General features: G+C 37.8%; 1 protein-coding gene across 1 annotated transcript in view; it reads left to right on the top strand.

Annotated features, from left to right (window-relative positions):
- Positions 1–22,157, top strand: part of LOC132551545 (multidrug resistance-associated protein 1-like) — a 54,815-nt gene that overhangs the window by 27,674 nt on the left and 4,984 nt on the right. Inside the window, exons 23-27 of the mRNA XM_060215698.1 lie at positions 919–1,138; positions 12,210–12,520; positions 17,185–17,384; positions 19,560–19,686; positions 20,123–20,224. Coding sequence (XP_060071681.1) covers positions 919–1,138; positions 12,210–12,520; positions 17,185–17,384; positions 19,560–19,686; positions 20,123–20,224 — 960 coding nt within the window. The remainder of the gene's footprint in view (positions 1–918; positions 1,139–12,209; positions 12,521–17,184; positions 17,385–19,559; positions 19,687–20,122; positions 20,225–22,157) is intronic.

The raw sequence follows: 22,157 nt of genomic DNA, 5'->3' as shown, positions 1-22,157 counted from the left end.
TATCTCTCTTATCAAAACAATGGAGTGATTGAAATATTTGTATAGAGGTGACTGTGTATTTGATTCTCATGTGTAAAAGTTGTTAACCAGTTACATACTTGTTAGTTTCATTAAACATGACATCTCAGTTATCTAGGAGAAAATCGGGATTGTATTTTATGTTACGTCCAAAAGATATGTTTCATTATGTAACACAAGTTACGGTCCAATAGATATGTTTTGCTATGTAACACAAGTTACGGTCCAATAGATATGTATTGCTCTGTAACACAAGTTACGGTCCAATAGACATGTTTTGCTATGTAACACAAGTTACGGTCCAATAGATATGTATTGCTCTGTAACACAAGTTACGGTCCAATAGATATGTATTGCTCTGTAACACTAGTTACGGTCCAATAGATATGTATTGCTCTGTAACACAAGTTACAGTCCAATAGATATGTATTGCTCTGTAACACAAGTTATGGTCCAATAGATATGTATTGCTCTGTAACACAAGTTACGGTCCAATAGATATGTATTGCTCTGTAACACAAGTTACGGTCCAATAGATATGTATTGCTCTGTAACACTAGTTACGGTCCAATAGATATGTATTGCTCTGTAACACAAGTTACGGTCCAATAGATATGTAATTTCACTCCTACTTGCTCAATGTAACACACATGTATACCAGGGCGTTACGGTTTCCAATAGATATGTATTGCTCTGTAACACAATTATGGTCCAATAGATATGTATTGCTCTGTAACACAAGTTACGGTCCAATAGATATGTATTGCTCTGTAACACAAGTTACGGTCCAATAGATATGTATTGCTCTGTAATACAACTTGAAAGTCAATTAAATATATTTTATTATGTACTACTCTACTTGTTAAACATCCATTAAATATGTTTTCCAATGTAACACAGGTGAAGCTGTCTGTGTTCCTGTCTTATCTGAAATCTGTGGGACCATTCCTCAGTTGTATCATCATTATGTTCTACATAATGTATAATATAACCAGTGTATACTCTAATATCTGGCTCAGTGAGTGGAGCAATGACGAGGCTGAGGCTGTTAATGGCACCATAGACACTGCCCAACGGGACCTTCGTCTGGGTGTGTACGGCGCACTTGGCTTTATTCAAGGTAGGTTTTTAAAAACATTGGTGATTGTGACACAATAATGTATCTCTATTTCTGCTTAATCAATACTTCCATGATGGATGAAATAGACAATATTTACCCAATTATTTCAAGGTCATCTTCAGAGGTCACAAATACAGGCTACCCTAAGGCTTGAAGTCAATTTCACTCCTACTTGTACATCAATGTTTAAAAACACACATGCCAGTATACCAGGGCGTTAACTCATACCTTTCAGCACATTTAGGCTTACACCTATATAATTCAAAACTTTAGGGTTTAAACTTACACCTTCCAGCACACAAGGGTTCAAACCATTACCTGTCAAAAGATCAATTCTCAAACCTGCACCTAGTAGCATAAAGGCGATAAGCCTCTACTTGCAATCATGCAGGGGTGCAAGCCTCTACCTATCAACCTACAAGAGTTCAGGTCTGTACCTATCAACATATAAAGTGGCAAGCGTGTACCTATCAACATACAGGGGTTCAAGTCTGTACCTATCAACATACAGGGGTTCAAGTCTGTACCTATCAACATACAGGGGTTCAGGTCTGTACCTATCAACATACAGGGGTTCAGGTCTGTACCTATCAACATACAGGGGTTCAAGTCTGTACCTATCAACATACAGGGGTTCAAGTCTGTACCTATCAACATACAGGGGTTCAAGTCTGTACCTATCAACATACAGGGGTTCAAGTCTGTACCTATCAACATACAGGGGTTCAAGTCTGTACCTATCAACATACAGGGGTTCAGGTCTGTACCTATCAACATACAGGGGTTCAAGTCTGTACCTATCAACATACAGGGGTTCAAGTCTGTACCTATCAACATACAGGGGTTCAGGTCTGTACCTATCAAGATACAAGGGTTCAAGTCTGTACCTATCAACATACAAGGGTTCAAGTTTGTACCTATCAAGATACAGGGGTTCAAGTCTGTACCTATCAAGATACAGGGGTTCAGGTCTGTACCTATCAAGATACAGGGGTTCAGGTCTGTACCTATCAACATACAGGAGTTCAGGTCTGTACCTATCAACATACAGGGGTTCAATCTGTACCTATCAACATACAGGGGTTCAGGTCTGTACCTATCAACATACAGGGGTTCAGGTCTGTACCTATCAACATACAGGGGTTCACGTCTGTACCTATCAACATACAGGGGTTCAAGTCTGTACCTATCAACATACAGGGGTTCACGTTGGTAGCTACCAACATATATGGATTTAAGCCTTTATCTATCAACATACACAGCTTCAGGTCTACACTTAACATGCAGGTGTTAAATTCTACACCAGCCAACTCCCAGGGTTATCACTTTCAAACTTGTGCCTTTGAACAAGGAAGAGTCAAACCCTCACCACTTAACATACTGGGGTTCAGAAGCTGTTTGAACACTACTGACCTTACATTGGACTGAGACTATTGTTTTTCTTGATAATGATAGATCCTTGTAATGTCTGTTGTATTGTGAAAAACTTTCCAGAAACACAATTTACATATTATTAGTCTGATGCTGGCTCATTGGATACAATTTATTTTAGTGTATTATAATTCATCCTCAAAATTCAACATGTCAAAATGATTTTTGCGACAATTTTTTATACCATTACAGCTATTCTCTAAGCTTCAGATTTTATGTTCCAGTTGGATAAACTGTGACATTTCGTTGGTATTGGCGGTAGAGTTGTCCTGATGTAATGCAAATTTCAACTTCTTTGGAAGTTCTCAAATAGTTCTGACTAATGTTTGTCACTAAATTGAAACAAATCATCAAACCTCGATAATACAAAACTGGCTGTTGTACTTTTATGTAAAACAGCTTGATCTAATTGTGTATCGAACCAAGAGAAACAATAAGACAGTTTCAGAGACAATGATTGACATTGATGGTAGTATGTGTATCAGGTTTTTGTTTAAATACAACCCCATCATGCTGCTGCCTTTTCCATAGTATTGTAAATGTCAAAGAAACATTTCAGTCCTGATATGTTTATTTTGGGAGGTAAGTTAACAAAAATTCTGTAATTTACCACAATCATTAAAAAAAACATACATAAACATAGAAGTTGCATATAAATCCAATGAATTCTTAAATATTTTTTTTAAATTTAACGTGATGTTTTTATTTCAGTTTTAATGTGTATTTTTCAGGAAAATGGTTTGTGATTAAATGTGATTTTTTAACTTTATTTATATATAGAAGTATTAACATGTGTTTGGGTGACCTGTTGAAGCTGTGTCCATCCCATTGGTAATACACTTGTACTTTTTACAGGTTTGGTCATTGTTCTTGCTAGTCTGTGCCTGTATGTAGGCAATGTCGTGGCTGGTCGACACCTGCATGCATCTATGCTGAAAAATATCTTGGCTTCCCCGATGGAATTTTTTGATACTACACCCCTAGGCAGGATGATAAATCGATTCAGCAAAGATATTGATGTTCTGGATGTAACAATACCAAGGACGTTTGAGGCTTGGTTGGCGTGTCTGCTGCGTGTGCTGTCAGTGCCCATAGTCATTGGTTACAGCACACCCCTGTTTCTTAGTGTCCTTCTGCCCCTTGGATTACTGTATTTCATTATTCAGGTGCGCTGAAATTCTCTTGCATTTGTGCATGGGACTGAATGGCATTCTCTGAATACCACTTACTGCATAGATATTATGTGTGGTAGATGTAGTCGACTGAGTGTCTCTGTAGTGATGTCTTACTGCTTTTCTTATATCCTCCTTTTAAGGAAATCTTTTAACATGAATGGATTATAGGAAACACATTAAGGGAAAACATTTGGTCTTCCACTAAAAGAATATGGATTCCTGATGCAATTAATTTTAAAAAGCATTTTAACAGTGAAGATATAGCCTTGCTTCTATGCATGGGTGATAGATTCTGATCATGTTGTACAGTAACTGTATAGTGTATTACACCACTTGTTACACAAGTTTGTTATAATGTTGTAGAGTACTACATTTCACAGATTATAACTGTTAGTTTTTGTGAATGTTGTACTGTGTTTCTTTGTTAGTATTTTAATGTAAATTTTACTGTTTAAAATTTCACATTTGTACAAATAACACTGTTTCTTAAAACTTTTTTCCCCATTATATTCTCTTACAATTCTTAACATTTTTATTGATATCACTAGTGTTATATAAACCTCACTTAATATCACTTCATTTTGATAATCTGAAAAAGAAAGCAAAGTTGAATTTACCAAATGTTGAGGTGCATAACCTTGAGATCATACCTCCTTTGTGTACTTTCATGATTGTAAGCCACAGGTCAGCCTTAACAAAGTGTTCTCAATGTAAAACAATTAAACAGTCACTGACATACAAGATTTTGTCCCTATTGATCAGGCCAGACTAGAATTAAGGACGTTCTCCTCTGAGAAGTTAAAATAAATCCAGTATTTAACTTCTTTGATGAAAAAAAAATCATTATGTTGTTGCACTACTTTTTCGATACAGGTGTCAGAAAATGTGTAACAGGAAATAATTAATTTCCATAAATTATTCTTAATTTTTTTCCTGAATAACAGACAATCTATGCCATGAAATAAGGTGAAAAAAACATTTCTCTGACTCTACACAATATTCCTGTCTGGCTTCCTGTTTCTGCAATATATATATTAGTATGTAATGTTTCTGTGAAATATCAGCGTCTGTGACACTGGTATTTGTGATGTCTCTCTCTGAAATACCAGCTTCTGTGACACCAGTATCTGTGATATATCTTTCTGAAATACCAGCGTCTGTGACAACAGTATCTGTGATGTATCTTTCTGAAATACCAGCTTCTGTGACACCAGTATCTGTGATGTATCTTTCTGAAATACCAGCTTCTGTGACACCAGTATCTGTGATGTATCTTTCTGAAATACCAGCGTCTGTGACACTAGTATCTGTGATGTTTCTCTCTGAAATACCAGCTTCTGTGACACCAGTATCTGTGATGTATCTTTCTGAAATACCAGCTTCTGTGACTAATAGAATCTTCCCCTACCCTGAGGGTGTGATCGAGAAATCTCCAACTCGAGGGGTGATTTTTTTTGTTGTCGTACCCGAGGCTCTGTGAATGGTGGGAGAAACCAGTATCTGTGATGTATCTTTCTGAAATACCAGTGTCTGTGACACCAGTATCTGTGATGTTTCTCTCTGAAATACCAGCTTCTGTGACACCAGTATCTGTGATGTTTCTCTCTGAAATACCAGCTTCTGTGACACCAGTATCTGTGATGTTTCTCTCTGAAATACCAGCGTTACTAGTATGTACTTGTTGTGCTCTTGTCTTTTAAGCATTTCTGTGTTAGCATCATGTCTTGCTGTGAAAGTAATTTCTAAAATGTTGCCTCTACTATATCCATATAAAGTGATAATTTTTTCTGAGCTAAGTTGTCCTGTTATACCAGTTTTCAAGATTCCCTCTCCAGTGTTCACTTCTTCACTTCACATCAGTGCTTTCTTCCAGTAACCACTCAAGCATGACTGAATTTAGATGCCTCCTGGTCTGTGTCCAGGAATCTAGGTTTTTCTCCATTACAGGTTTTGGCTGATCTGAATTGTTTATGTGTTATAGATAAATACAGGAGAAATTATCAAGATAAAATTACAGAGTATACTGATAACTTATGTGTTTTAGACATTAGCTTTTCAGGTACATGTGTTGTTTGTTTGATGGGTGACTTTTATATGTTGGCTGAACATTGGAGAGACAGCTCTGTGCTGGATGTAAGGATATGATAAACTTGGCCACAGCTATATAAGTTAGTTACAGCTGTGAGTGTGTGTTGATAATTAATTTTGTCCATACATAGGAAACATGGAATTACTCACACATCTTTGCCGTCATGTGTAGTGGAGATTTAATGTTTAAATGAATGAGGTTTTCTTTTGGTACAAGGAGTAACGGTTAATTCTGGTTCTTCTGTTACAGGTGTAATGGTAGTTAGTGGCAGTGTAGGTTTATATGTAGGAAATGTCATTTGTGGCCGAATCTTCCATGCAATAATGGTCAGGAACATTCTGGCAGCCCCGATACAGTTTTTTGATACAACACTACTCGGCCGCATCATGAATCGTTTCAGCAAAGATATTGATACAATAGACACAGTGATACCTCATATCTGTGGAAGCTGGCTCCAGTGCCTTCTGCAAGTTGTATTAGTACCAGTCATCATTGCCTACAGTACACCTCTCTTTCTCTCCATACTCCTTCCCCTTGGGATTCTTTATTTCATTGTACAGGTGAAGTAAACATGTTTTCTGACGACTTGATTTTAGTTTATATCCCGTTTGTTTATGTTCATTGGTTGTTTCTCAGTTTATTTTCCTACCGATTCTATCTGTTGAATGTGCCTGCCATGTTTACATAGACAGCTGAATGTTGTTGAATGGCTTTTGATGTATGCTTGCAGCTGACATTGCCATGCCCATTTCAAAAGGTACAGTTGTTTTTTGTGCCAATCTGGCCCTGTACATGGGAAACAGGATAGCAGGAAGAAGTTTACATTTTGCCCTGCTTGAAAATGTGTTGCGGTTGCCTGTGGCTTTTTTTTGACACCATCTCTATTAGAGGAATCTTTAGTCAGGAGAGAGATGTAATTGATTGTGTCATTTAGAAAACTCTGGAAATATTGATCAACTGCTCCTGTGTGCTTCTGTCTGCTTGTGATCCTTGGATACAGAACACCAGGGTTTCTCATCATTGTCCTCCTGGCTATGCTAGAGGTAGGGGCACAGGTGACCTTCTGTAGTTGCCAGAATTCTCAATATCAGGATTGCACACCTCTCTGTCAGTACTATATTTTTCATTCATATGAAGCTAGGTTTGATGGATTATTTTGCTTTAACCTAGATGTAATATGAAATGGAATGTACTCAGATTTTTCAGTTATTTGCAATGATGTTATACTCCTGACATACCTCGTAATCTTGATAATTATGCAGGGAAAAGTAGAGGTATAAATGTGAGGTTTATTAATTTCCATTGATGGGACCATAATTCAGGGAATTTGAAATCTCATATTTCAAGAATCCGTAAAGCTTCCAACTCACCTAGTTTTTTCCTGAATACAAAACTAAGAGTCTGCAAGAACAAACTGCGTAGTATCATTACAGATTAAACATCAAACTGGCCATTTTTGTGTTAGTTATACAAACATATTGTATTTGTATGGAATTTAGGCTTAGGAAGTCCTGGATTGTGTGGTACATTGATATTGGCAAATTTTATATAAGGCAGAAAAGTTAATTTGCTTCAGTTGTTAAACAGAATACCAGGTACTTATTTTTTTATAATTACTTTCATCAGTACATGTTCGAAGAAAACATTTTTTGATTGGGACAAAGTTAGACAACTCTGTATTAAGGTCTGGTATTGCATCTCAAATCACCTTTAAAATAAACCATTTAACCATTACTAAAGACAATAGAAGCTGTAGCTTATTGTCAAGCTTGTAGGATATGTAATGCTTGGAATGTACCTTAATTCATTTGAAGGTTTGATGGTCAAAAGTATATACATGTATCAGTGGTTATCTTGTATGTTTGTATACGTTGACGATCAGACACTGAAAAGTCCTTGATACACAACATATGCCCTGAAGAGTGTCAGGCTGAACATAGTCAGATTTGTGACCATCAGTCACTTCATCTTTCCCATGTTTCATTCCATATTTCAGGGCTAATAGTTTACTTACAAGCCAGTTTCTTGTATTATGGTGGGATTCGAGCAGGGAGAGTGGTACACAAAGACATGCTGAGGAATATTTTGTCGTCACCAATGTTGTTTTTTGACACAACACCATCAGGTCGCATACTCAACAGGTTTGGTAAAGATATAGATGCAGTAGATAGGACGATTGTTGAGAATCTTCGCTCATGGATTGGATGTTTGCTGAAAGTGCTAACCATTCCGGTCGTCGTGGGTTTCAGCACCCCCATGTTCCTTACCATCATGCCACCAATGATTATTCTTTTCGTCCTTATTCAGGTTATTATTATTATTTTTATTTCAGAGCATCATGCCTAACCTTTTTTTTTATCCACATACTTTTGTCTCATTGTGTGCTTGTCTGTTCTGTATAGTTGTATCACTTTATCGTTTTGATGTATTGATATTTAATTCTTTGCAGTAGAAGATGTTGCACAAAATTTCATTAGTGCAAACACATCGAATATACTCAACGACTTTAATGATGCCAGAAAAGTTGTAAATTGTCGTAATGGTTTTGTACAGTGTCTGCCCTTCTGTAAGCTGTTATTCCTGACCAAACAGTGTCTGTCCTTCTGTAAGCTGTTATTCCTGACCACACAGTGTCTGTCCTTCTGTAAGCTGTTATTCCTGACCACACAGTGTCTGTCCTTCTGTAAGCTGTTATTCCTGACCACACAGTGTCTGTCCTTTGTAAGTGGTTATTGCTGACCACACAGTGTCTGTCCTTCTGTAAGCTGTTATTCCTGACCACACAGTGTCTGTCCTTCTGTAAGCTGTTATTCCTGACCACACAGTGTCTGTCCTTCTGTAAGCTGTTATTCCTGACCACACAGTGTCTGTCCTTCTGTAAGCTGTTATTCAATACCACACATTGTCTGTCCTTCTGTAAGCTGTTATTCCTGACCACACGGTGTCTGTCCTTCTGTAAGCTGTTATTCCTGACCACACAGTGTCTGTCCTTCTGTAAGCTGTTATTCCTGACCACACAGTGTCTGTCCTTCTGTAATCTGTTATTCCTGACCACACGGTGTCTGTCCTTCTGTAATCTGTTATTCCTGACCACACGGTGTCTGTCCTTCTGTAAGCTGTTATTCCTGACCACACAGTGTCTGTCCTTCTGTAGGTGTTATTCCTGACCACACATTGTCTGTCCTTCTGTAAGCTGTTATTCCTGACCACACATTGTCTGTCCTTCTGTAAGCTGTTATTCCTGACCACAGTGTCTGTCCTTCTGTAAGCTGTTATTCCTGCCCATTACAATATCTAGTGAAGTGAGTACTGACATTGCAAACCTGTGTAAATAAATTTTCATTGCATATGTATCATGTGATATTTTAATTTAAAAAGGAGGAAAATATGTTTTGTTTGTGCATTTTTAAAGTCGTTGAGTATATTATTGGCCTGAATACAGTATTTTTCATTCAACCTTGACCTTTTTCTAGTAGATTGGGTGACCTTGACCATCAAGTAGTTGTTGTCTTCCATTTATTATGAATGGACTTAGCATCTTGGAAATTGTTCTCTTGAGCAGTAGTTTTATAGATTTCTGTGACATTTATAAGGACAAGCATTTGTGGTGGTAGCAACACTCATTGTATTTTACACTTCATTGTCAGAGAGATATTAGTACCTGTGTATGAAAAAGTGAAAAGGTTTAAGCTGTATCATTGTATCATATTAGCTTTTTTATTGTGGACACTTTTCATTGACTATGTTCTTATCACTGTCATAACCTGGTATTAATTCACCATGGTAACCGAGGGTTAATTCACCATGGTCATCTGGGATTAATTCACCATGGTAACCGAGGATTACCCGGTAATTCACTATGGTAACCTGATATTAATTCACCATGGTAAACTGGTTAATTCACCATGGTGATCTGGAGATAATTCACCATGGTAATCTGGAGATAATTCACCATGGTAATCTGGAGATAATTCATCATGGTAATTTTGTCTCAAGATTTAAAAATTGTATGTACACTGTATACAGTCATCACCAGACAACATTGTCCTGGGGCAGTATTATGGGTTTGAGTACACCATACTTGTGGTTATATGACTTAAATCCTGACAAGCATCATATTTCTCTCTAGGACATCACCATTAATGCTGTTCTGTATGAATGGCTGGTCAGACACAAAGAGCCACTGAAGGCCTCTTTTTCCTCTCCACTCTAAAAGCTTTTGTCTCTACTCCACACCTCCACTCTTGAAGAAGTAACACCATACTGAAGGCCACTTTCTCTTCTCCACTCTGAAACAGTATCCCCTCACTGAAGGCCTGTCACTCCTAAACACCTCCACTTTGAAGTAGTAAACCCTCACTTACGGTCTTTATTTTTCCTCCACAGGCCTACTGGTTTCATTGTCAGCCTTTGTGATGGCTACTGGAGGTATCGTGGCTTCCCGAAGACTTTTCTGTGCCTTATTTCAAAGCCTGATCAGGGTACCACTTCTCTTCTATGAAATGAACCCCATGGGTAGAATCATGAATCGGTACGCTGAAGACATTGCAGAAATTGACTTTATTATGCCATTTACTGTTCGCTCTATGATCAACTCCATTCTTGAAATGATGGCCTTCATTGGGACCATTCTCTTCACCAGCCCAACATTTGCTGTCACAATACCTGTCTTTGGCTATCTTTTCTTCATTATCCAGGTACAGAGCCTTGAGACATTTGCTGTAGACTGTCAAGTCCTCACATTCTTTCCCTTGTCTTGCTTACTCACGCTTTATATGAAATAAAGGAAACTTTTTCTCACAGATAATTTGCACAATATGCAAGTCATTAACAGAGTAAGTTAATATCATACTCAGATTTCCACAGTAGGCTATATATAGAGTATCATCTGCTTTACTACAGGCAGATTATAACATTTATGACATTCATGTTGTTGGTGCAAGCTTTATCCAGTAAATAGTGATCATTATGAAGCAGACTCGGACTCATTGAATGGTGTTGTTTATCATGACAACTTAAGAAGCTGGAGACAGGCTGTCTACTTTAGGGAGACCGACTCTTTATTGTGTATTTTCATGTCTGTATAGTTGTATGCATGGCTTTTTCCACTAACGAAAATTATGTTCTCGTGTTATCTCTACAAACCTGGAGATTGTTTTAGATTATTTTCCCCAAAATAATTTTGGTTGTAGCATATGGTTGTTGTTGTACTGTCCATCTGTCCGTCCTCTCATGTCCGGAATATAATTTTGAAATTCAGAGCCTGCAACCCCTTTATTAGAGAGTTATTGCCCTTTGGTAATTCTTTTGAGTCCAAAGCATCACTTTGCCTGCATTTAAACTTGGATAATGAAACATGATGTATACAATAGTCTTACAAAATCAATGTGTAGTGTAACAAAGTCGAGGGCCATGATGCCTTAATTTCAAAGTTATTGCCTTTGATAAAAGTTTGTGTCATGAGCATAACTTTGCTTGCATTAAAACTAGAATATGAAAAATTGTTGTATACAATGGTTACTAAAAAAATGTGCATTGTACCAAATTCAGGATCTGCAATCCCTTAATTACAGAGTTAATGCCCTTTGTTCAGAGCATAAGTTAACTTTCATTTTAGCTAGGATAATGAAACTTGATGTGTACATTTGTCTTACTTAGAGAAAGTGCAGAGCACCATATTCAAGGCCTGAAACCCCTTAAATACAGATTGATTGCCCCTTGTTAAAATTTTGTGTCCAATTAAGTTGTTTTCATTTTAGATTGATTGCCCCTTGTTAAAATTTTGTGTCCAATTAAGTTGTTTTCGGGGAGTATTCATCTGTTACGCTGATACTCTTGTTAATGTTAGCTTAGCTTAAAGTATGATCCAAAAACCACTTAATTTGCATGTCTTCAGGAATTCTTTCTTCCTACCAATAGCCAGTGATTGTCGTGAGTCAGGTGACAGAGTACTATTGGAGTATAGTAAAAGGTCGATTTTGTGTGGTCTCTTGTTCTATATGCTGTTGTCAGTGAACAGAATAGTGAGATGGTGATTGCTTGCTTCTTTTCTACCAAATGATTTGTTATTGTAGTTGTCATGGTAACCTAGGTGAATTGTATTGGTATATTTTGTCCAGGTTGTAGTTTAAGTTACACAAAGAAGCTAAGATATAGGTAACAATGTTGTTGTTGATGGTTTGTGTTGTGCTTAGATAGTAAATTGAAGCAAAGAAATTAGTCAGTAGGTTACAGCATGTAATTATATGTAAATTTTAAGATTTCAGATGTTGCAGACAAAAGACATTAAGTGTGTCCCTGAATGAAGGGAAGCCCTGATCATGTTCAGTAAACAATCTGTCTTACACTTAGACATGTATGTCTTGTGTTTCCCCAGGCCTTTTTGTAGTGTCTGCCTCACTGTGTATGGCCAAAGGCTCCATCCGTGCCACAACAACTCTCCACACAAACATCCTTCACCGAGTCATAAGGTCACCCATGAATTTTTTTGACACAACCCCGTTAGGTCGCATCACCAACCGCTTCTCCAAAGATGTGGATACCATTGATCTTGTCATTCCTGAGCTGTTCAAGGCCTTCATGGTGTGCTTTCTCCAGGTTGTGAGCACTATGGTGATAATCTCAATGTCAACCACCATGTTTTTGGCTGTCATTGTACCCCTAGGAGTTGTTTACATCACCATCCAGGTACTGCTCTTTGGCAGTTGAAGTTGTCATTGTTGCTTGTGTATTTGTGTGGTGAAACCTACTACGCTTACTTTCAACCTGTTACTGCCATCAAGTTCTACCACTTATTTGGTAAATATTTGGAAATGTCATTCCAATAATATGATCTAAAAGAAGCCTTGAAAACTTTATGAAATGGTCAAACTAAATTTGCAAATCTAAATTTAGGGGATAAGGTAGCAAATTGTTACATAATCTGATAGTCTCTTTATTGTCATGAACTTTGAATACCTTTCATAGTATGTGTATTGCAGGTCTTGTTTGATATTTGTATTTTTTTCTCATTTAAGTTCTATTTCATGCATTTCATTGGTTGAAAAGTACCTGGAGTCACTGTCAAGTTTGGTTCTTATCAACAAATTGTGACCGTCTAAATGCTTCTATTATCATCAGCAGATATTTTGTGTCTGATACCTGTGATGTGATTGGTCAGTACTTTTCCAGAAACTAGCAAGATTTTTCTTGAATCTAATCATTGATAGAAGTATTGTTTCTTGTAGTGACAAATATCTTGAAAATATGGCAATGACTGGTTGGAATACAGTTATGTCTGTGTCTTGTGTTGGTTAGTTTGTATAAAGTCCCTGTGTTGCTGTAGCAGTGTATAGAATAATAGTGACAATCCAACTCTAAATCAGGTGTACAAAACATCATGAAACAAATGCCGTTTTCTCAATCATTTATTTCATAATTCAATGTAAATTGATGAAAATATTTCATATTACTGGTCTACCGGGTTATTCATCAGGAATGGTAGGAATTTTGTGGGAAAATTAATCCATAAGTATTGAATTAAACAACCTATATTTTGAAAATTCAATTGTCCTGTAATAGCCATAGAGAATAGAAATGGTTTTACACTGAAATTATAGCATATGTTTCCATCATATCTCTACTACAACATTGCATCAATGGCTGTTTTGGAAATGAAACAATTAGATTACTTGAATCACTTGTATTTTATGTTGTATTTATATCTGTGTTAATACACAAGGAGAGTTAATAGTGAATTCAAATCCCTCGTACAGAAAGAATTCGGGATGACATCCTTGCTGATTTGGTTACCATTATCAGAATTCATATATCTAATACTCCATCATTCACAAATTTCAAGTCATTTCTAGATCACTGTTTGCGAAATCATGTGCGATGTACATTTGTTTTCGCAAACATGTCTGAAGAGGCAATTGCGCGGAATAAAGTATTCGTGAGATAGAAGTTACGTTATCTTTACCTGTAACCTATGACTAAATTTGAAAGAGTTCCATGATTTATTGATATCCAAATAAGCTTGGATTGTTGATGTTAAATTAGACCTGGTATCTGATCAGTGCAGTTAAAATTAGAAATTCATTTTGACAACAATATTGGTTTTGGGGGCTTATATTTATGCTTGTGCTTTTTTTTCTTTAAATATTTATTCAAAGTATGACATGCATGCCATGAAATGTCACACTTTACGTAATTTAAAATGATATGGAAAGTTGCTAGCCGCAGACAATCAAATAGAAAGTTATTATATTTTAAATTGCATAGAAGGAGTGTAAATGTGTCATAATTATTATTTTTTCATTGACATTGGCATCCACACCCAACATAAGTTTTGATTTCTCACTGTTACACTGGACCCATCATTGCTATTCAGTATTACTAGATGGCTATAAACATAGTACGTAGCAATAACGGCATCAGTAGGAAACTGAGTTTTATTGAGTTTGAACTGCAGCTTTATAAATGAGAAAGATATAGCAAGCTGCTACTGAAACCGTATTAATGGGAGAGAATGGTTTTGTAAACGTAAACAGAGTGAATATGACCAACCAACAAATATTTCTGATCATTTTGATATTAACATTTTATTTCATTCCATATTGAATAACATGACAGAACTGACAATGTACAAAGAAATTGAAACAAATTAAAGTGAGTACTTTAACATAGAGCCATTTACAAAGTAAATGTGATAATTTTCCTTCATGGTGTTTACGAGTCAGAAATATTTTGAAAATCATTTGCCTTCACATCATAACTGTACATGTCCATCAATTCCGGATATGGTTATGCATGTTTCATAACAAGATACACTTACTCCATGTATCAGTCTATTTATCCAAGAATAGCGATCATGCATAAAATTATTGTGTACCATATTCCATTGATCTGCCAAAAGTTCTATTTTTCTACATCTAGTGAATTCAAAAAGTCTGTAGATATCTACTGCAGAACTGCTTGACTTTGTTGTCACTTAGATCTGTACAGCTCTTGGGAGTAATGCTGCTTGGCATTGTGATACACAGTGAATAAAGATATAGTGACAACAACAATTAAAGACTACAAAATTGTGAAAATATATCATCACAAAATTGTTAGACTGAGTAGAATTGCAAAAACTGAATTACTTTGAAAATTAATTGGTTTGAAGTAGTTCTGTTTCCATGATAAAGAGGATATAGTTATCTTTGTACAGGTCTGAGTTTTAGCAGTATGTGTACTTACTCCTGTCAATAATTACTTTTTATTCTCTGAAATCTGTAATATGTAGTAGTCTATGACAACTGATAATTAAGTATGTGCCCTGCTTTGTGATCTATGCCTGTTAAAACATTCAGATATCATCTTTGTGTTGCTGTATGTATTTATTATGCTATAGCCATTTTAAAAGTATTTTCATCAACAGCTAGCATGACATATTCACTGATAATCAAGATGTGTGGACACTTTTAATCTTGTGATAATATTTAGTGCTTAAAATGTTTCTCCACATTTTCTTGGATTTTGTCAGCACTTCATGACTATGATTAGAAGCACCACCAGCATGTTTATGGTCATCATGTACATGTCCTGAGTATAAGCAGCTAGGTAACGGTACCGTGTGATATCCAGGGACAGCTTAAGTAGACATCAGTAGTATCTTAATCCACTGCCGAATTCAGAATTTATTATGGATATGGTTAACCCTTTAAACATGAAATCTCAGACTGGAGGCATTCAATATATCTTAATTGCTTTCCAGCCATTAATTCTGTCATTATCACATACAGATATGTATTGTGTTGGTATTAAGTATATTCACTGATATATGTATTATTACTCCTATATCTAAGTAGAACAGTTCAGCCTGTGAATTGTTGTGCTGGCTTACTATATGTTCTCATTTATAAGCATTCTAATGCTAACGCTCTCTAATTTTGATGGAGATTAGAGTTATCTTTACATCTTTACCTTAGGTCAGATGTTTGTTACCTCAACACAGCAACTGAAAATCAACTCTTTCTGTACATAGGAGTACACCTTAACATATGCTCTTTGCTTTGATGTTTACCAGTGGATGGTTTTCTGTGAATGTTTTGTAAGATTTAAGATTATCATACTTTCATGAGATTTTCATATCGAGAAGTTATAGAGTCAGTAGCTTTTTCACTTTATATTATTGGAGCGTCTTTCGCACAAGTTACTGGAAGGTCAAAATAACAGGAAATATCATGCCTGAAGTGAAGGAAAAATCATCAATAGATATTATTGACATTGTTCTGAAAAATTAAATTTTAAAGTCCATTGAGAAAAATCAATATACCAACAGTGGAGAAACAACAAACCACTAGAAATCATCCCCAGCTGCTGAGGTTTTTACAGGAAAGTGACATTATAAATGTATTTAGCCTTCAAATTGAAAAAAAAATTGTTGGAGAGCCACATACATATTCTAGAAAAGTTTTCTCATCAAACTGCAGTTAATCAAAGAAAAAAATTGTGCCTGACATCATACTCTAGTTTGTTTAAAAAAGATCTCACTGTTGTGTATTATATTGTGTATCTCAGAAGTACATATTTTCCTGCCATTGTTTTCTCACATAAATTTAGATGGTGTGATAAAGCAAGATAGAACTTGGAGGGAGGATTTCTCACATAAATTTAGATGGTGTGATAAAGCAAGATAGAACTTGGAGGGAAGATTTCTCACATAATTTTAGATGGTTTGATAAAGCAAGATAGAACTTGGAGGGAGGATTTCTCACATAATTTTAGATGGTGTGATAAAGCAAGATAGAACTTGGAGGGAGGATTTCTCACATAAATTTAGATGGTATTGGAGGAGAGGAGGGAAGGGTAAACCGATATAGCCAATGTATTTATATACAGACCTTTACCTATTCAAACATTAAGACATTTATATATATATATTGGCTTGTACCTTTACTGGCTTGCTGCATGCGGTTTTTTCCTGTGTTAACCTTTAACATGTATCATGCTTACACACCTGCTCATTCAGTTGTTTACTAACCAATGCATGCTTCACTCAATGTAGCACTGCCATTCTGTTGGTGTGTTATTGAAGTATTTATATATGATCAGTTTTATAGTTTATCCATTTATCATTACATGTATTAGAAAGTATACAACTTTTAAAAAAATTGCTGTTAAAATTTTTGAAAAAATATGTGAATTTCATAATGCTTTTTTTTCATGTATAATTTCAAAATATGAAAAAATGAAACTTGAAAGAATAAAGGATTTTAAATATGACAAGGTTTAAATTTAATAGTTTAATTTGTGATACACTACAATAAACTGGTATTGAGAATCTAGTTAATTGTCCGACTAACCTGTGATATTTGTGTTAACAGAGGTTTTACGTGGCAACATCTCGTCAGCTGAAGAGACTAGAATCTGTGAGTCGGTCCCCAATCTACTCTCACTTTGGGGAGACAGTGACCGGAGTAATGACAATTCGTGCTTACAGACAACAGGAACGCTTCATCAGCGAGTCTGAGGGGAAAGTTGATGAAAATAATATTTGTTACTTCCCCAGTATCGTAGCGAATAGGTAAGGAAACTTTGAACAACATGTCTGGTCCTTTCTACAACAGCTATCATGCTGGAAGGTATACCACTATATTATAACATGCTTTTCTTATCTTGGTACTACATGTACAGAAGCATATTATTATTCAAAATTAATCAATCATGAAGGATGAATGTTCTGCTGAAAAGTTGAACCAATTTTATTTTCCCGCTGTGTTTTGATTCTCTTAATATACATTGAATAGTATATCTAAGTTAAACATCAACTTTTCTCTATAGAAGAATGAGGGTACAATGGATGGTAGGTATAAGGGTTACTTAGGTAGTTACTATACACTAGGACCAGAGGCCTACACGGGAGTTCAGGCACTAAGTCAGATGGTGGGTTACTTAGGTAGTTACCATACACTAGGACCAGAGGCCTACACGGGAGTTCAGGCACTAAATCAGAAGGTGGGTTACTTAGGTAGTTACCATACACTAGGACCAGAGGCCTACACAGGCCTACACTGGAGTTCAGGCACTAAGTCAGAAGGTGGGTTACTTAGGTAGTTACCATGCACTAGGACCAGAGGCCTACACAGGTGTTCAGGCACTAAATCAGAAGGTGGGTTACTTAGGTAGTTACCATGCACTAGGACCAGAGGCCTACACAGGAGTTCAGGCACTAAGTCAGATGGTGGGTTACTTAGGTAGTTACCATACACTAGGACCAGAGGCCTACACGGGAGTTCAGGCACTAAATCAGAAGGTGGGTTACTTAGGTAGTTACCATACACTAGGACCAGAGGCCTACACAGGCCTACACAGGTGTTCAGGCACTAAGTCAGATGGTGGGTTACTTAGGTAGTTACCATACACTAGGACCAGAGGCCTACACAGGAGTTCAGGCACTAAGTCAGATGGTGGGTTACTTAGGTAGTTACCATACACTAGGACCAGAGGCCTACACAGGAGTTCAGACACTAAGTCAGAGGGTGGGTTACTTAGGTAGTTACCATACACTAGGACCAGAGGCCTACACAGGCCTACACAGGAGTTCAGGCACTAAGACAGAAGGTGGGTTACTTAGGTAGTTACCATACACTAGGACCAGAGGCCTACACGGGAGTTCAGGCACTAAGTCAGATGGTGGGTTACTTAGGTAGTTACCATACACTAGGACCAGAGGCCTACACAGGCCTACACAGGAATTCAGGCACTAAGACAGAAGGTGGGTTACTTAGGTAGTTACCATACACTAGGACCAGAGGCCTACACGGGAGTTCAGGCACTAAGTCAGATGGTGGGTTACTTAGGTAGTTACCATACACTAGGACCAGAGGCCTACACGGAGAGTTGGGTTACTTAGGTAGTTACCATACACTAGGACCAGAGGCACTAAGTCAGATGGTGGGTTACTTAGGTAGTTACCATACACTAGGACCAGAGGCCTACACAGGCCTACACGGGAGTTCAGGCACTAAGTCAGAGGGTGGGTTACTTAGGTAGTTACCATACACTAGGACCAGAGGCCTACACAGGCCTACACATGAGTTCAGGCACTTAGTCAGAGGGTGGGTTACTTAGGTTGTTACCACTAGGACCAGAGGCCTACACAGGCCTACACAGGAGTTTAGGCACTAAGTCAGAGGGTGGGTTACTTAGGTAGTTACCATACACTAGGACCAGAGGCCTACACGGGAGTTCAGGCACTAAGTCAGATGGTGGGTTACTTAGGTAGTTACCATACACTAGGACCAGAGGCCTACACAGGAGTTCAGGCACTAAGGCAGAAGGTGGGTTACTTAGGTAGTTACCATACACTAGGACCAGAGGCCTACACAGGCTTACACAGGAGTTCAGGCACTAAGTCAGAGGGTGGGTTACTTAGGTAGTTACCATACACGAGGACCAGAGGCCTACACGGGCCTACACAGGAGTTCTGGCACTAAGTCAGAGGATGAGTGATATAGATACCTGGTAGTTACCTTATACTAGGATCAGTGGCCTACGGGGAAGTTCAGGCATTAAGTCAGAAGGTGGGCTTATTGCCGGGTAATTATGGTAATCTTTTTTTTTTTTTTAATATCATTTTCATACAAATTGCTGGTCACTCTGTCATCAGCTTATTCAGATATGAAAACCTGAGCATGATTAATTTGTCCTTATGCTGTCCAACAGATATTGATGAGACCTTTTGCCTTATTTCCCACAGATGGCTAGCTATCCGTCTGGAGTTTGTGGCTAACTGTATCGTGTTCTTTGCTGCATTATTTGCTGTCATTGGACGTAATGAACTCTCAGCTGGTCTGGTCGGTCTTTCCATCACATATGCCTTAAATGTAAGTCTATTATTCTGGCTGCTGAATGGTGTGGTATATTTGTGTATAATACTTAAAATAACCTTGTTCAATTCTGAATCATGACTTAAGCATTCAAGACATTTTAAATTAATTAAACATCTTCATCACTTTAATGACTCCTTTTATCATTATTTCAAAAGAAATGATGATTGTGTGTTGAGATTCCACAAACTTTTTTTCCATATATTTGATATTTGAACCAAATTAAAAAAGATAAACAAAATTAATAAAATTCAATCGAATTGTCAGTTTTGCATATCATGTCAGTAGCATTACATTAAAGTAATTGTGACCATGATTTAGAAAATATAAGTTGAGAATTATGTGTGTGGTCATTTATTATCAGTTTTACGTAATTATTCCAATTCACAGTGTATGTACCATTAATAGTTCTAATGTGCTGTTGTTGTTGTAGGTGACACAGACCCTAAACTGGCTGGTGAGGATGACCTGTGAACTGGAGACCAACATTGTAGCTGTAGAGAGAGTGAAGGAGTACTCGGAGACTCCCACTGAGGTAGGCTATTTATACGCCTATACATAGAAAGGATTTATAGACTGTTACAGAGATAGGTTATTCATAAGCCTCTACCGTGGTGCTTCTAATAGACCCTGGAGGTAGACTACTTATACACACTCACAGAGGCAGGTAACACTTAGACCTCTACATAGGGAGGCTACTTATACACACTCACAGAGGCAGGTAACTATTAGACCTCTACAAAGGGAGGCTACTTATACACACTCAGGGAGGCAGGTTACTTAAATAACTCTACACACTGTACACACGCAGAGAGGCAGGTAACACTTAGACCTCTACAAAGGGAGGCTACTTATACACACTCACAGAGGCAGGTAACACTTAGACCTCTACAAAGGGAGGCTACTTATACACACTCACAGAGGCAGGTAACACTTAGACCTCTACATAGGGAGGCTACTTATACACACTCACAGAGGCAGGTAACACTTAGACCTCTACATAGGGAGGCTACTTATACACACTCACAGAGGCAGGTAACACTTAGACCTCTACATAGGGAGGCTACTTATACACACTCACAGAGGCAGGTAACACTTAGACCTCTACAAAGGGAGGCTACTTATACACACTCACAGAGGCAGGTAACTATTAGACCTCTACATAGGGAGGCTACTTATACACACTCAGAGAGGCAGGTAACTATTAGACCTCTACATAGGGAGGCTACTTATACACACTCAGAGAGGCAGGTAACTATTAGACCTGTACATAGGGAGGCTACTTACACACACTCACAGAGGCAGGTAACTATTAGACTTCTACAAAGGGAGGCTACTTATACACACTCAGGGAGGCAGGTTACTTAAAAAAAAACTCTACACACTGTACACACGCAGAGAGGCAGTTAACACTTAGACCTCTACAAAGGGAGGCTACTTATACACACTCACAGAGGCAGGTAACACTTAGACCTCTACATAGGGAGGCTACTTATACACACTCATAGAGGCAGGTAACACTTAGACCTCTACAAAGGGAGGCTACTTATACACACTCAGGGAGGCAGGTTACTTAAATAACTCTACACACTGTACACACGCAGAGAGGCAGGTAACACTTAGACCTCTACAAAGGGAGGCTACTTATACACACTCACAGAGGCAGGTAACACTTAGACCTCTACAAAGGGAGGCTACTTATACACACTCACAGAGGCAGGTAACACTTAGACCTCTACATAGGGAGGCTACTTATACACACTCACAGAGACAGGTAACACTTAGACCTCTACATAGGGAGGCTACTTATACACACTCACAGAGGCAGGTAACTATTAGACCTCTACAAAGGGAGGCTACTTATACACACTCAGGGAGGCAGGTTACTTAAATAACTCTACACACTGTACACACGCAGAGAGGCAGGTAACACTTAGACCTCTACAAAGGGAGGCTACTTATACACACTCACAGAGGCAGGTAACACTTAGACCTCTACAAAGGGAGGCTACTTATACACACTCAGGGAGGCAGGTTACTTAAATAACTCTACACACTGTACACACGCAGAGAGGCAGGTAACACTTAGACCTCTACAAAGGGAGGCTACTTATACACACTCACAGAGGCAGGTAACACTTAGACCTCTACAAAGGGAGGCTACTTATACACACTCAGGGAGGCAGGTTACTTAAAAAAACTCTACACACTGTACACACTCAGGGAGGCAGGTTACTTAAATAACTCTACACACTGTACACACGCAGAGAGGCAGGTAACACTTAGACCTCTACAAAGGGAGGCTACTTATACACACTCACAGAGGCAGGTAACACTTAGACCTCTACACACTTATACACACTCACAGAGGCAGGTAACACTTAGACCTCTACATAGGGAGGCTACTTATACACACTCACAGAGGCAGGTAACACTTAGACCTCTACATAGGGAGGCTACTTATACAC

The sequence above is a fragment of the Ylistrum balloti genome, unplaced genomic scaffold, assembly GCF_031769215.1.
Source record: "Ylistrum balloti isolate Yb309-2 unplaced genomic scaffold, AGI_CSIRO_Ybal_v1 Utg370206, whole genome shotgun sequence".
NCBI lineage: Eukaryota > Metazoa > Mollusca > Bivalvia > Pectinida > Pectinidae > Ylistrum > Ylistrum balloti.
The sequence above is the reverse complement of the archived record's forward strand: the minus strand, read 5'-3'. Positions and strand labels throughout refer to the sequence as shown.